Source organism: Cannabis sativa, chromosome 6 (assembly GCF_029168945.1).
Source record: "Cannabis sativa cultivar Pink pepper isolate KNU-18-1 chromosome 6, ASM2916894v1, whole genome shotgun sequence".
NCBI lineage: Eukaryota > Viridiplantae > Streptophyta > Magnoliopsida > Rosales > Cannabaceae > Cannabis > Cannabis sativa.
Window position 1 is genome coordinate 25,695,972 of NC_083606.1, and position 15,296 is coordinate 25,711,267.

The following is a 15,296-nucleotide window of genomic DNA, read 5'->3' on the forward strand; positions in this document are numbered from 1 at the left end:
GTTTTCTATGTTTTCGGGTTCCTCAGAGTAATGGAGGCCCTGGGATGCAAAAGTGCAATAAAAGACAAGTGGAACTAAGAAAAACGCCAAATTCATGCTAAATGCACTTCTGGCAGCGGCGAGATAGTCATGGCCGAGGCCATAAAGTCCAAACAGAGACGAGGTTTTTAGAAGCCCCAGTCGCCGTGGCGAGCGTCCGTACGCTCGGGGGTATTTTTTCCGACGAACCCTAAAAATTAGATATAAATAGAAAACTGCGATTGGAAATCAGGGAGAGCGATCGGGAGACCTAAAACACAGTGAGGAGCGGCAAGAGGAGCAAAGTGAAGATCCAGAGTCATTCCACCAACAGTTTCTTTCTCTGTTCCTTTTTAATTTCTTTATGCTGAATATTGTTTTAGGAATGGTTATAGATTTGATTATGAACTAAATTTTCCATTTAGGGAGGATGATGAATGTTTGTTTAAGTTTTTGCCTAGTTAATGAATAATTGCCATTCCTCCATTCTTGATTGTGAAATTATCTATATTTGTGTTTAATTTCATGTGTAAGCTTGATCACCTTCTACATGTTCTATGATCTCAATTCAAAATCTGAAAAGTGAGAATTGAGAATGCTAAAATTGGATAATCGATGTTCTATGTGAAACGAGAGTATTCACATGACTTATGTGACAAGTAGATTATAACTTTATGCTGATTTTATGTTAGTTTAATTAAGAAATTAATTAGAGAGCATGTGATTTAGAACCTAAATGATCTGAAAAGAGTTAGGTTAATTTATAATCTGTCATTCACTTCAAGAAAAGGATAACAATTAGGCATTAACAATTAGGTAAACGAACAACAGGATTCTCCTCCCTATTATCTCATGTTGATCAATTTTCACTTGTGTTATTTAAGTTTCTTGAATTACTTTCATTCTTTTTGAATCATAAAAAGTATTAATTTTCCAAATAGAATCATAAGTATAATTTAGTAGTAATTAATCCAATTCCCTGTGGTTCGACCTCAATTGCATGAGTTTACTACTTGATTGCGTGCACTTGCGTAGTATTTAATAATTTTCGTAACAGTGTCCTGGGAGGCAACCTTTGATGTTGTACCTAAAAAAACTTGCTCACCAGGTCCATAGCTTGACACGTATGGGTGAGGCTTCCGCAGGCTAAAGGCATAACTCGGTTTAGCGTATCTCAGAATGCCTTGGCCCTTCTCGACAATCCATGCTTCTCGCGGGAGTAGAGGGCTTCATCTCCTGGAACAGAGGGAGACTTTGGCTCGCGAATACCCTTCGTGCGGCTCGCAACCGAGGAACTCCACTTTGGGAAAACTCTTCCCACGAAGTTGGTGCCTTTATATTCCTGGAGCATCCATGGAGGAAATTGGTCAGCTAGTGACTCCTTAACCTTTCTTGATTAAAATCCACGTGTCATGATTACAAAAATACGGATAACATTTATTTTTATTAGGCTCATCGACTGGGAATTATTTATACAAATAGAGATACAATGGACTCGTGGACTAAGGATAATTAACGCTTGAACCACGTAAAAATTTCTTATTTGTTATTTTGCTATTTATTCTGACATCACTTTCTTAAGCTCTAAGAAAATACTTAGTTGCCGAAAAACTAGATAAATAGTATTTATCTTAATAATAATAATAATTTAAAATACGAGAGAATATTTAAAATAAAATAAAATTGTCTAAAAAATACTGATAAGTAATAAAAGTTCATAAAGAAAAATATTTATTAAGAAAAATACTATAACAAAATAAATAAAATTAATCAAGGTCTCTTTTGGGCGAAAAGTGCTATGTTAGTCCTACCCCATTTGACACTCAGAGATGAGAAATTACCACCATTCTCGCTCTATTCCCCATTTAAGTGGGGAATCTCCATCCTAATAAGATCGGGTATGCATGGGATCAATGACAGACCTACACTATAGTGAGGGAGTGCAATTGCCCACCCTAAAAAATGACAATTTTCTTTTTTTTTTTTTAATTTATTAAATAATTATTTTATACTTAAGTCCACCTAAAATTTTATTTTTCATCTACGCCCTTCCTAAAGTTTTAAAAAATTGCCCACCCTAAGTTATTTGTTGCATGGAACTCATCCCTACAGGTAGAATTTCCATCCATAGAAATAAAGAAAAAAAAAAGCTACACATTTAATAAGAAACTTCTACATAAATAAATATATTGATTTATTAAAAAAAACTTATGATGTATAAAACAAGACGATAACCTCTTCATTTTCAAACACTAATTAAAAGATCACGATCTTTTTCTCCACTCTCCATCCCATCCATGGTGTCGTATAATGGCTTATTCAACGTCTCCGGAAGATAAAACGCATGAATCCCCCCAACAATCCCACATATGGCAAACACCACAAACGGCAATGCACCTCCCAAAACGACAACAAACGGTGCCAAAATCGCACCCATCTGTGAAGCCTGAGTTGCACACCCAAGCGCTGCATTCCTAACAACAGTGGGGAAAAGCTCAGCCGTGTAGATGAACAAAAGATTATATGTCCCTGCCATCCCAAAAATTCCCAACACTCCACATATCATTCTTAACACTTTCCACACCCCAACGACGTCATTTCTCACCAAACTCCCTAAAAAGCAGAACAATCCACTAAACCAGAGTGTCCCTATTGCCAATGGCTTCCTCCCGAACTTGTCCAACAAAATGGCTGTGATCGTAAAAGCTGGCATCTCGGCTACGGCGTTTAGAACCACGGTCATGTAGAGATTAGTATCTAAGTTCACAACATTTAAGCTCAAGCCATAGTAAACGACAGAACAGAGGAAATTTATGGCTACAGCCAAAAATAGACGAACTCTAGTTACAGGAGATCGAACAACGTCGACTAAAGAACCAGATACTCCGTTATTCGAAGTGGGGTTAACACTTTCTGATATACTTTTAGTGTTTGATTCATCATCTAATCCTAGAGTTATTCCTTCTGGTAGTTCCTTTCCATTTGACTTAGCTATTGAGTTCATGATCGTCATAGCTTCGTTGACTTTTCCTCTCACTAAGTACCACCTTGGGGATTCTGATATGAAAGGGATGACTAAAACTAGAAAAATGAGGGAAGGAATGGAGGAAGCAATATAAAGAGCACGCCATGTTGGGAAAACGTAAGCTATGAGGGAAAGTAAGGCTATCCCAGTTGAGAAGAAGTAGAAAGTGGACATTCCTGCTACGCCACGCCTAGAGGGGCCTATCGGTTCTGTGGCTAGGACAAAGGCGCAAAGGCCAACACCGCCAGTGCTAAAGCCAGTGAGGAAGCGGAGGAGGAGGTAGGTGATGTAGTCTGGAGTGAGTGCTGTTATGCAACCAAAGATGGCATTTAGTAAACAAACTATGGTTAGTGAGCCTTTTCTTCCAAGGAAAGAGTCTGAGAGGTGGCCAAATATTCCTGCCCCTGAAAAGTATAAAATATTTGTAACATATATTAGCAATTGTATCTACTAAAAATGCTAATGATATTCCAAAGCCAATAGTGTTATTTTGCTTGTAGGGATCTCCTTTTCTTGTTAATTCAGTATTGTTTTATTTCCCTGAACTTAGGCTGATCAAGAATATTGGCCTTATGGTCTAAAACTGTTAAAGTCTCAGTGTAAAACAAATCACGCAATGGAATTAGAATCTTGATTAAGCTGCCCTCCATCTAACTATACGAGCTTGCTTGTAAATAATAATTAAACAGATGATCATACTTAATTTTTAAAAGCTTGGAAGAAAGGGAACACAATTTCTCATAGCAAATGGTAAAAATCTGATTTCATTACTATTACTGAGTTAGAATGACCAAGGAATCCTATGTTAGAATGAACAATTCACTCTTAAAACCTACCTATCATTGTATAACACTTCTCAAAATGAAAAAGAAACTAAGACACCCATTCATTAGAACGGAATTAGGTGCAAAAGATTACACGGTCTATAGTTTAATGCTAGTGCCCATCATTGTAACAATGCATCTTCGTTGAGTAGTAAAATTTAACTATATTCTACTTTCGTTCATTCATCTGTGTTTCTTTCCCTCAAATACGAAGATAAGGTGAACTAAGGTAAGGCATAATTATTCAAGTGATAACTATCTTATCCTATTATTTGCTTTTAATTTGGTGAACCAATGTATAGCGTGGGCACAAAACATGAGCATAAGATGAAAAGCAAAAAGTCAAGAGTAATTGCGCAAACCACAGAATGTTTTCTCTTCTTTCCCATCTTGGTGGACAGAGCAATGAGTTTCTATTGGTTTCATTGATTCAAAACATCAATAGTGGAATATTCATGAATGTGAAATAAAGTTTTTATGACTTGAATATCACACAAGATACTGAAAAAGTGTACCCTTTAATTAGTTAATGACACAACTTTTATCTTTTCAAGTCTACTTTTGGGAGTTATATGTAACCTCAAGCCGCGCGCTTAGGCCCATCAGCCAACCTGGATCTATATTGCACGTCATCATCACTTTTCCTAATTTTCCTATGTCTTTTAATACATGAGTGACACAAACTAATGTACATTTCACAAACATACTCAGATTTATTCCTTTCCATGCAATTACTCATCTAGATGATTAAATTTTCCAATAATCTAAACAATCTTCAATAATACATCCATACAGTATAAGAATTAACAATATATTTCTAACTTCTCCAACAATAAACCTTGAGATTAGTAGTGAAAGATGATCTCTAACTAAATATCTCAAAATTAGTTAAGTGAATGCTAAAATTCTGAATAAAAAATATTGTCTCACTAATCAAGACAAAAAGTGAAATAAATCATGAATGTTCATGAAGGCCTAAGACTTCGTAAATTGTGAAGATAATAACTTCCGCATAAGAATGTGATGATAATGCAATACATCACCATTTGTATTTATATACTATTCCTCAGATAGACCCAAGGAAAAAAGACAAACAGGCAAAAAGGAGAGACAACCAAAATAGTCAATTGCAGTGCAAATCAACAAATAGAAAAATGACGCCTAGGCCTTACTAAATTTTCCACCTAAAAAGCATGTTCTAACACCTTAATTAGTCACGCTCATCAATATCATGTATGGCCTCTTGAGCCAACCCCCATACACACAACTTCAACACGTAATGTTTTATATCTTGAATCTTATCTCTTTATAGGTTGAAATTAAAATAACCTTGTTAAGTTTGAGTACTTTAATTAGTGGAGTAGTTCCATCATAGTAATATGCTACCATCTCAATATGCCCACATTGTGGTATATATACCTTAATATTTTCTTTTTCTTCATCTCAAATTAGCTGAAGAAAAGTGATCATAGAGTTTGTGGTAGGGGCAAATAGGCTTATTGTCATGTTTTAAATATATATAAATTTTGAAATTGGACCACATAAAAGAATTAAATAAGGATCTCCTAACTCTTATAGCTAGTGGTTCATGCATTCATCTCTAGCTATATGTGTGTGTGCCAGAGCACATGAGAACCACTCAAACATGTGTCATGTCTAAGGATAATATAATATTATTTCTAAGATGAAACTGTTTTTTTCTTCTTATTCAAGTACAACTACAAGCATCTAGATCAAGTTAAACTTGTGAAGAACCTAATAATTATTATATTATATACATGATCTGAACCTACCTCGTGGTCAAACTCAATATTAATACGAGATTTCATCGTTATCTCACCTGTAGCATTTGCTTAATTAATTATTATGACGTCTGATTATTTTGTTCCCTTTTAATATCATCTGTCTTTTTCGTTAAGTTTGAAAGAGATAAATCAAATTGATATAGAAGAAGTATAAAAAGCAGCCTATTATAAAAAGCAGTATAAACTATCACTTCACTTTCACACAAGTCAAAATTGATACAAACCTATATGTTGCGTATACTAGACCAAGATAATATATTGAAGTAAGTATACGCTGTTTTAAAAAGGCCACTACAGAAGTGATCATTATATACAATTTCAAAGAAAATAGTACTACTTTTTGAATCCAACTAAAGGACATACGACCCTATCTTACTTTCCCCTCAAACAGAACTCTCTAGTATAAGCTACTTGCTTGTTATCTACTCATTTATTTTAATTATTTTTTCTTTTTAATAAAGAACAATTAAATATTAATATTTTCTTAAATATAGATAAAAAAGAAATGTATCAAAAAAAAAAAATTATACTAGTGATGAGGAAGAACAGAGGATGATGAAGACAAAACTCACCAATCATGCAGCCGCCAAAGAACAATGCTTGGACCAACCCAACCTTATACTTCTCACCACAAACCAATCCCCATTGAGCCACAGTGGAGCTACCCACACCGCCGACCCATTCCCACGAACCCGGTTCAAGCCCACAAACCGTTTTTGCCACCCTATTACAGCTGGTTTGGCCCAATGGACCGTCGACGCATCTCCAATCCGGTTCACGGTCCGCAAAGATCATGACCATAGTGTGAAAGGCCTCAAGGGCCCAAGCCAAGCTAGTTAACACAAAATGCCTCATCTGCCACGGCCCAAACTCCCCACAATACTTTTGGAGCATAACATCGATGCATATTTTCTGAGTTGCAGCTCTTCCAGTGTCTTTCGCTGACGCAGATAGAAGCGGTGATCGGAGATCCTTGCTGGAACCTGGCGAGATGGTGGTGCTCATCTCTCTCTCCCTTTATATCTATATCGGCCTGTATTTTGTGTATTTCGATACGATGAAATTTTCTATATAATAATTTATATAGCGAACTGATTTATAGGACTCCAGCAACTTCCAGGGTTTATTATGGCATTTGGTTTCACACGTGGAGTATGATCTGGCCGTTGAAAATAATACAAATAAGATTGTATACGGAGCATGTTTTAAATATTTATTTTTGGTATGTAGTTTAGATATTTTTTTAAGTGTTTATTAATTTTATTGTATATGTTGAGTTATTAATGAATAAATATTATAAAAAAATAAAATGATAAAATAAATTAAATTCAAAAGTTTAAAATATCTAATTTATTAAGAATATTTAAAATTAAATGTTGTATCTTACTTGCAATCACCATTACATTTAAAATTATTGTTAGTACCCTATTTTACTTATAATTTTACTACAATTAAAATAATTATCATAACCGTATTTCACTTAAATACTATTATTATTTTAAATATATATATAAAAATATATAAAAACAAAAAATTACTATCATTATTTCATTATTCATTAATAATTATTATGAAAGTATAATAAAAAATGATAAAAAACATTATAAAATGAAGGAATTTTTTTATTTTTACACTTTAAAATAGTTTTTTTTTTTTTTTATATTTTTACAAAATTCTACCTAGAAACCCTTATTGCAACTACGGAGCAAAACTAAAAATAGTATATGGGGTAATTTTCCTAAAATGAATATACATTATATATATATATATATTTTTTTTTTAAAAAAAAGAAGAAATTATTTTAGGGTTTGATTGGTTTGTGATTCAAAAATTGTGTTTTTTAAAAAATATGTTTTGGAAACAAAAATTTAAATTTTGTAAGTGAAAATTTGTTTTTAAATATGTGATTGGTTGTAGTGTGATTTAATGTTTTTGAGTTTTAAAAAATTGAATATGTGATTGGTTGAGAATCTCAAAATAAAAAAGTAAGAGAATAATTGGAGAGTTTTTGGATTCAATGATTTGAAAACACAAAAAACATAAAATTAGTGTTTTCATTTTTTAGCCTAAAAATCAAAATAGTATTCAAAATTTGTTTTTGAAAACACTCAACCAATCAAGAATTTTTAGGTGGACCCCCAACATTTTAATTTTTAAAAACATAAAATAGTTAAACATAGGGTTTCAAAATATATATATACTAGGTTGAAGTTACGTGCAATGCACGTTATTTCACGCATGTCTAGTTATTTTAAATGATTATTATGTTTTTTAATCTATTAAATAAATAATATAATTTTTTAATAATTGTAAACTTTTTAATATAAAGTATAAAGTAAAAACATGACAGTAATTTGAAAAAAATAAATAAATCAAATAAAGTCCAAAGAAATTTTTAATATAATAATTAGTACCAAAAGGAAAGTAATTTGGAAATATATGATTTTGAAATTATAAAAATTAAAGTAAATTTAATTATTTTAAAGTACTTAATTTATCCACGATAAAAAAAAATTAAAAAATTTCAATAATGGATGGGGGTGTAAAAAAATTTCAACAGGTGACATATGTCTATATAGATCTTGGGAGATATATTTTTGTTAGCAAGTTCTAATTTTGAAAAATTGAGAATTTAATTAAAAAAATGATTAATTTAAAAAATTAATATGATTTGAAAAAGTTGGGATGCTCACTTCCATAAAATTGGAATTCTCCATGAGAAAAGGAAAAAGTGTTAACATTGAAAAGTGGCACATGAGTAAAACATACTGTTAAATGATAGTTCGATTTGAGATTTTGGCAATAACTAAGCCTTGTATTTTTGCTTTACTTTGGCTTCAGACCTTGACTACTCATTCAAAGTATTGTATACGTATAAAATACGATACAAATACAATTCTTAATTTCCTTATGTAGATCCCAAAATCATATTGAGTATTTATTGAGATTATTTTTTTTTTTTGAATGGACAAAAGAAATTGAAAACATGTACTGAAACAAATTTACAAAAAAAGCCATATATCTATAATAAAATTTGAGAATTAGTGATTAGTTTAAAATGGGCTTCCCAGACATATATCTTTCCTTCTCGATTGCCTGGTAGATAATAGGAATTGAAGTTGGACTCAGATATTGAAATATCTGATAATATTCCAATACACACAGCGACTAAAGCTATTACCTATAGCAGCAGTATAGGGAAAATCACAAGAGAACTTTATGAACCAAATATCACACTCAAGAACTGGGTATTTTTGAAGGATGTCAACCGATCCCTGAACACATAATGTCAGCTAAATCTCGTAATTAAGCTGAAGATCAAAGCATTTAAGATACTATAAAAACTAACAAATAGTGCGATTGGATGAGGAGTCATCTCCAATCGATTGGAAGATCAAAGAACTCAATAGATGCACTAACATTCCCATCTTTAAGCTTTTCCTGAATCAATGGCTCGATTGGTCAAGGTACCTCCATCCGAGTAAAATATGGCAACTTAGGGGCTGAAATCATAAGGGAGTAAGGTTTTGATTTTAGTATATCATTGAAATTGTTGAATCCCATGCAAGAGAAAATAGATGGTGAGAGTGCGACTAAGATAAAGAATTGATAGACAGAGAGTGATCAATGATAGCTATGGTTAGGAATGAAGAATCGTAACTGAGGATGAAGAAAAATCACACTATACGGTGGGGAAAAATATGTATATATATTTGAAACGTCTTGTGTTTGCTTTTGAAAGGTTGTACGTAGAAATCGTAAAGGTTGTTGGTGAGCGAGCTATTTGAAATATTTTTTATCTGTTTATCATAAAATATGTTTATTTTTTTTTTGTTTTTTTAATAAAAAATTAAATAAGTTATTTAATAAATTGAATTGTTTTCGTTAGAATAGGAAGGTTTGATTTGAAATATTTTAAAAGCGTTTGAAATATTTTAAAAGCGTTAAAAAATAACATGGAAAGATTGTTTAATTTTTTGGTTTAATTATTGGGTTTATTTATTTGTTAACTTTTAACGTTAATTAAGTTCCGTTAAATAGGCACTTTTAATATATAAAGATATATTAATAAACATAAAATATGGTTATTATAACTTAAAAAGTGGTTAATAAGATATTTTTTTTTCTAAAAAAAGATTTAATTAAGAATTATTAAAATGATAGAATAACTTTTTTTTAGGGTAGTTAAAAAAATATTGTAAGGTTTTTTCTTTTAATTTTCAATTTAAAAATGGACAGAATCATCTTTTTTTTTTGCTTAACTTTTAATTAATAATTATTATTTTTAAATAGACTAAAAAAATTATTTTAGTTTTTTATTTAAATAATAGAATTAGAAAATTAAAAAAATTGAGTAAAAAATAAATAGTACTTTTGGAGGTATTTAAATAAGTGCAAGTTGAAAGTACATGCATATATTTATATAATATACTTGATTTTCGTAAAGACTATATATTATACTTGATTTTATTTGGTTGAATAATATATATCATATATATAATTTTATAGAACATGTTTTTGAAAAATATTTTCACTTTTCCACTTTTAAAAACAGAAAACTTATTAAAAAAGTATTACCAAACGCCATCTATACTTTTGATTTAAACTATCATCCCTTAAAAGACTCTCTATATATCATATATATGTGGCTCTTCTGATTTGATATTCGTAAAGACTATATATCAAATCCCCAAAAATATTTGAACTGATATTTCATCCTAAATATTTGAGAATGACAATCTATTTTTAAAAAAAAAAAAACAACCGGGATTTGATACTCCGAGACTCTGACCCATTCTCCTTTCTCCTCTTCTTAAAGCCCCAAACTCAGTACACAAACACTTTCTTCTACTAATTAATTTCCTCTAATCTAATCACAACCAGAAACCAGCAACAAAAATGGAGTTTCTAAGCCACCCCAGTCCCAGTCTCGACCTCAGGTCAGGACCATAACAACACCCCACTTTTCGCTTATACCATCAAAATTTGCACTGCCCACTTTGCCTTCTCTGCCTTTTGATCGATATCAAACCTCAAATCGACGTTTGCTATCAACAAAATTATTATTATATCAACTTTTTATAGTAATAAGCTTTAAATCTGTTTATAGTAATAAGCTTGCTTGAAAAAGTAAAGTTCTTGCCATATTTTTGTTGGCGGCCATATGTTCTGGGTCATGTTTGATTGGTCTAAGCAATTGAATACCCAATTGCTCACTCTTTGAATTTCGTAACATCAGGAAGCTTTTGCTAACTTCAACTCCCAAATCGCATCCCAATTCCCAAGTTTCCAACTTCAACAACATCATAAACGTTACAGAACCAACTTACCCATAATAAAATTATCGTAACCCAAATCAATTAAACCCCAAAATTCAAATAAATTAACTCATCAAAAACACCACAAATTCACGCAAACCCCAAAATCTAACTCAATAAGCCAACAAAAAACACGAAAATTTTCAACCCAAGCTACAATTAAAAACACAAATTGCCCCCCCAAAACCTGACATTAAATTCAAAATTCTCACAACAAACTCGAAACAAAAGTACAACTCACCAATAATTGACACAGAAAATGAAGACAAACAAAGAAGAAACCCAATTAAACCCCTTTTCTACACTGTCTAACAACAAAATTCTATGCAAAGCTAGGGTTTCAAAGGAATTGAAAAATTTACCCTATTTCGCTGTTCTTCTCCTCCTCCTCTTCCTTCGACTCCCTCTTAGTTTGGTTTTGTTTGGCTCGTTTCTCAGAAAATAAAATTCGGGCTTTAGAAAAAATTCTTAGTTAAATTTTCTCGAGAAAATTTTAACTCTAAAATTGGAATTTTCTGAGTTTTAACCACTGCTCTTGATACTTCTCTAATTTCTCCACTCATAAAATCTCAATCCACCAATTTTATTATTGAATTTTTTTTTGACATGATTGAATTATTATTATTATTATTATTATTATTATTATATTCTCGTTTTTACTGTTTCGTTGAATTTTCTTAATTAATTAATATAATAATAATACGTGTTGATTGGATTATAAAAAGAGGATGAATCTGGACCGTTAAAAGATAGTAACTGTTACGGGCAGGGGAATGAGCTGACCGCGTGGCTAATCTCCTCCACAAAATGAGTGGGTCACCCAAAGTGGCTGGATGAGATTGAAGGTGGCTGATGACCGAATTGTCTGAGGATATATATCTGTACGGCGATCAAGCTTTCAGCTGGGCCCCACTCCTCGAATATGATTTGGTACTTTTTTGAGAGTTTATGGAAAAGTCATCATTTCACAAAATTTTCTTTTCTTTTCTTTTTTTTTTGAATAAATAAAAAAATCAGATTCAATAGGAAGAAAAGGGACAAACCCAACAAATAAAGGCCAATAAATTTCACAAGGAGAAGATCAAATAATGGTTTCAAAAGACAATGATCAAAAGAAACCACAAACATCTAGACAAAATGAAAGTAAAGACTATATGTTAAAATTTGAGATAAGAGGAATGAGATTTTATCTCAAAACCAATTAACAATGAGAGGAGTAGTTCATATATGACAATTTATTTCCACACATTAGTAACGTGAGACTAACTCTAATACACTATTTTCACGTTTGGACCTGGAAGAACGACCTTTAAGAGACCACAAAGCCGAACGTGATATTTGAAAGAATCCCACAAGGCTAAAAAAATTTGTGAATTTTTGGACCGGTGGTAATTTGAGATCACAACGAATCACAAGTGACTCTGATACCATGTCTAAATTATTAATATGTAATAAAAGATATTAGTTATTATACTATTACTTCAAACAAAGGAAAGTTCTAGCGGTGCTTCTACTTTCTAATCATAAACCTCAATTTTGGCTTCTTTAACCAGCTGCCACACACAAGTTACTTACTCTGAATTTATAACCAATTACAATTTTTTAACACTCAAAAAGTCATCGAGTTTGTTTTTTATAGCTCTACTTATTAAGGTAGAAAAATAATTTAGATTGACTCCTCTATTCCGTTTATTAAATGAATTATATTCAAGTTGACACATTAGCTTAAAAATGACACAATAATGACCTACTACATACACTTATATTCATTCTATTTATTGAGAATCAAAACTTCAATCTTCTTCACTAGATTAGCCAGACACACACAATATCTGGACATAAACACAAGACACAATATTATAACTCAAACTCATAAATATTTAGTCGAAACTTGAATGAATAATGCTACTCTTTTAAGTTTTAAGACTGTATATGACTATGCAATTTTGGTTATTGTATTATCATTGCTGCTACATAATTGATCATTTTTAGATTTTTGATGTGAAATTTTGTATTGTGAGCTTTTTAGAGTTTCTAATAGACGTCAATGAGTAATAGATTTATATAATTATACTTAAAATAAATTTTGATAATGTTGTTTGGTGGATTCCTATTTTGTTATTAGGTAACATAATATTATTATTCGTTAGGTATGTCACAATTATTAAGTGAGAATGAATCAATTTAAAAACCTTTCACTATATTGAAAGGTGAGATTAATTTTAATATGAGCTTAATTATATTTTTTATTTTGTATATCTATTGTTTTATTTGAAAACAGGTGAATAATGACTACACTATATACAACAATTAAGGACATCACTCCGACTACCAAAAGTTGGAAGAATAAAATGAGAGTGTTAGAAAAATTTGAAAAGCGGGCAAATAAGAGTTAATTTATCACTCAAATATCAAATACTTAATGTTAGTAGACAAAAAAGTATACAATCAGTTAATTTATTATTGAAATTGTCAATACTCTACTAATAAATGCTATATTTTTCGAATTTTGCTTGTACGCGTTGCTACAAATTATTATTTTATAAATATATTTTTTTTTTCCTTAAAAATGAACACAGGGTAATGATGTTGAATCTAATAACTAATTATATATATATATTTTTTAATTTTTAATTGTATCATATTTTAATAACGTAGAAAAAAAATTAGCATAAAATTTAGTATACGTGCCTCGCACGTAATTTTTTGCTAGTAAAGTAATATGAATGAATAAATTAGAATAAGATGATCAAAATTAGAAAATACAAATATTTGAAAAGAATTGAAAAGAAATAATATGAAGGGAGCTATATTTTTGTATTTTTTCTTCTCGAATAGAATAATATTGAACTTTATATAAAGATATTGAGAAACAAAGTAATGGTAGTTGTAGATATTATTTTATAAAATACATATATATATATTTTTAAAAATGTAGAATAATGTGAAAAAAAATCATATATCATTGTTATATATACACGTATGATTTGTGATTTTCTTAAAAAATTATTTGTTATTTTTTTTTTCTAAAGTATTTATTTATTTTAGGAAGAAGAAATAATTTTTTGTATTTTTTTTTTTTTAAAAAAAAAAGTGTAGAACAATGTGGAAAACTTAATATATCTATACTTATGCTATAATTTAAAATTATTTATTTATTTTACTTTAATGTAGATATAGTGGTTTTTTTCTTAAATTTAGCATATAATTAAAATTTTGATTAGAAAATGTTTTTTTATTAAAATTTATCATTATATATTTAATGTAGATCTAGTAGTTGGGAAGGATGAGTATATATAAATATTTTTGTAGAAAACGTGGATGAGTATAAATATTTTTTTTCTTTTGAAAATATGTCTATTCTATATAAAGTGTGCCTATATAACTAAATTTTTGGTTTATGAGAAATTCATCGGTGTGACTTTTTATTTATATTTAATAAAATAATAAAATATTATTTATATATAATAAAATAATAAAATAAAAATAAAACAAATCCAATTTAAACTGATATTTGATATTTGAACTGATATTATTTATATATATACAATATTATATATTGTTCTCATGTGATATTATTTAAACCATAAATTTACTATCCAATTTTGAATTTAATTAAAACTAATAAAATATATATACCTAATCTTGTACGTTCTCATTTTTTCTAATTTTTTTTTATTAAAGTTAATTATTTTAAATAAATAAAAATTCATAATAAAAATCTAATTTCTAAATTTTCTCTATTACTATACTATTTTGAATTTAATTAACAACAATAAAATATATGTACGTATATTTTTCATTTTTTTAATATAAATTTTCTATATACATATATTTATACAAAAAAATAGAGATAAAAAATAGTAGTGAAGAGATCCAAAAAATTTCACATAAGCTTCAAACACACTCTAAAAAAAGTATTATTTATAATTCTATGTGTAACTAATTTATTTGTTTATTTGGATGATTTTAGTCTATATATCTCAAATTATACTTTTTAATTTTTATAATTCGGTTATAGCAAGTAAGAATATTTGGGTTGATGTAATCATAACAGTATATATATAGCTTTATTAGTTGAGCATGAATTGTCCATTTGATTTTGTTTTAAGTTTAGATTTTACAATTGTATTTGAATACTTAGCTATATATATATATGTGGATCTTGAGTTTATCGGGTTAATTTGTTAAAAATATATGTTTACTGATTTGCTCAAAATAAATATACATAAACAAATATATTTTGTTGAATCCAAATATACATAAACACATATATTTTGTTGAATCTATCATGGAGTGCTATGAG

General features: G+C 29.8%; 1 protein-coding gene across 1 annotated transcript; it reads right to left on the reverse strand.

Annotated features, from left to right (window-relative positions):
• Nucleotides 1–2,188: 2,188 nt before the first annotated feature.
• LOC115724457 (organic cation/carnitine transporter 4) lies at nt 2,189–6,821 on the reverse strand. Its single transcript, XM_030653746.2, has 2 exons — nt 6,245–6,821; nt 2,189–3,447 (listed from the first exon to the last, which is right to left on the reverse strand). The coding sequence occupies exons 1-2, from the start codon at nt 6,675–6,677 to the stop codon at nt 2,264–2,266; spliced, it is 1,617 nt and encodes a 538-aa protein (XP_030509606.1). The 5' UTR covers nt 6,678–6,821; the 3' UTR covers nt 2,189–2,263.
• Nucleotides 6,822–15,296: the final 8,475 nt, after the last annotated feature.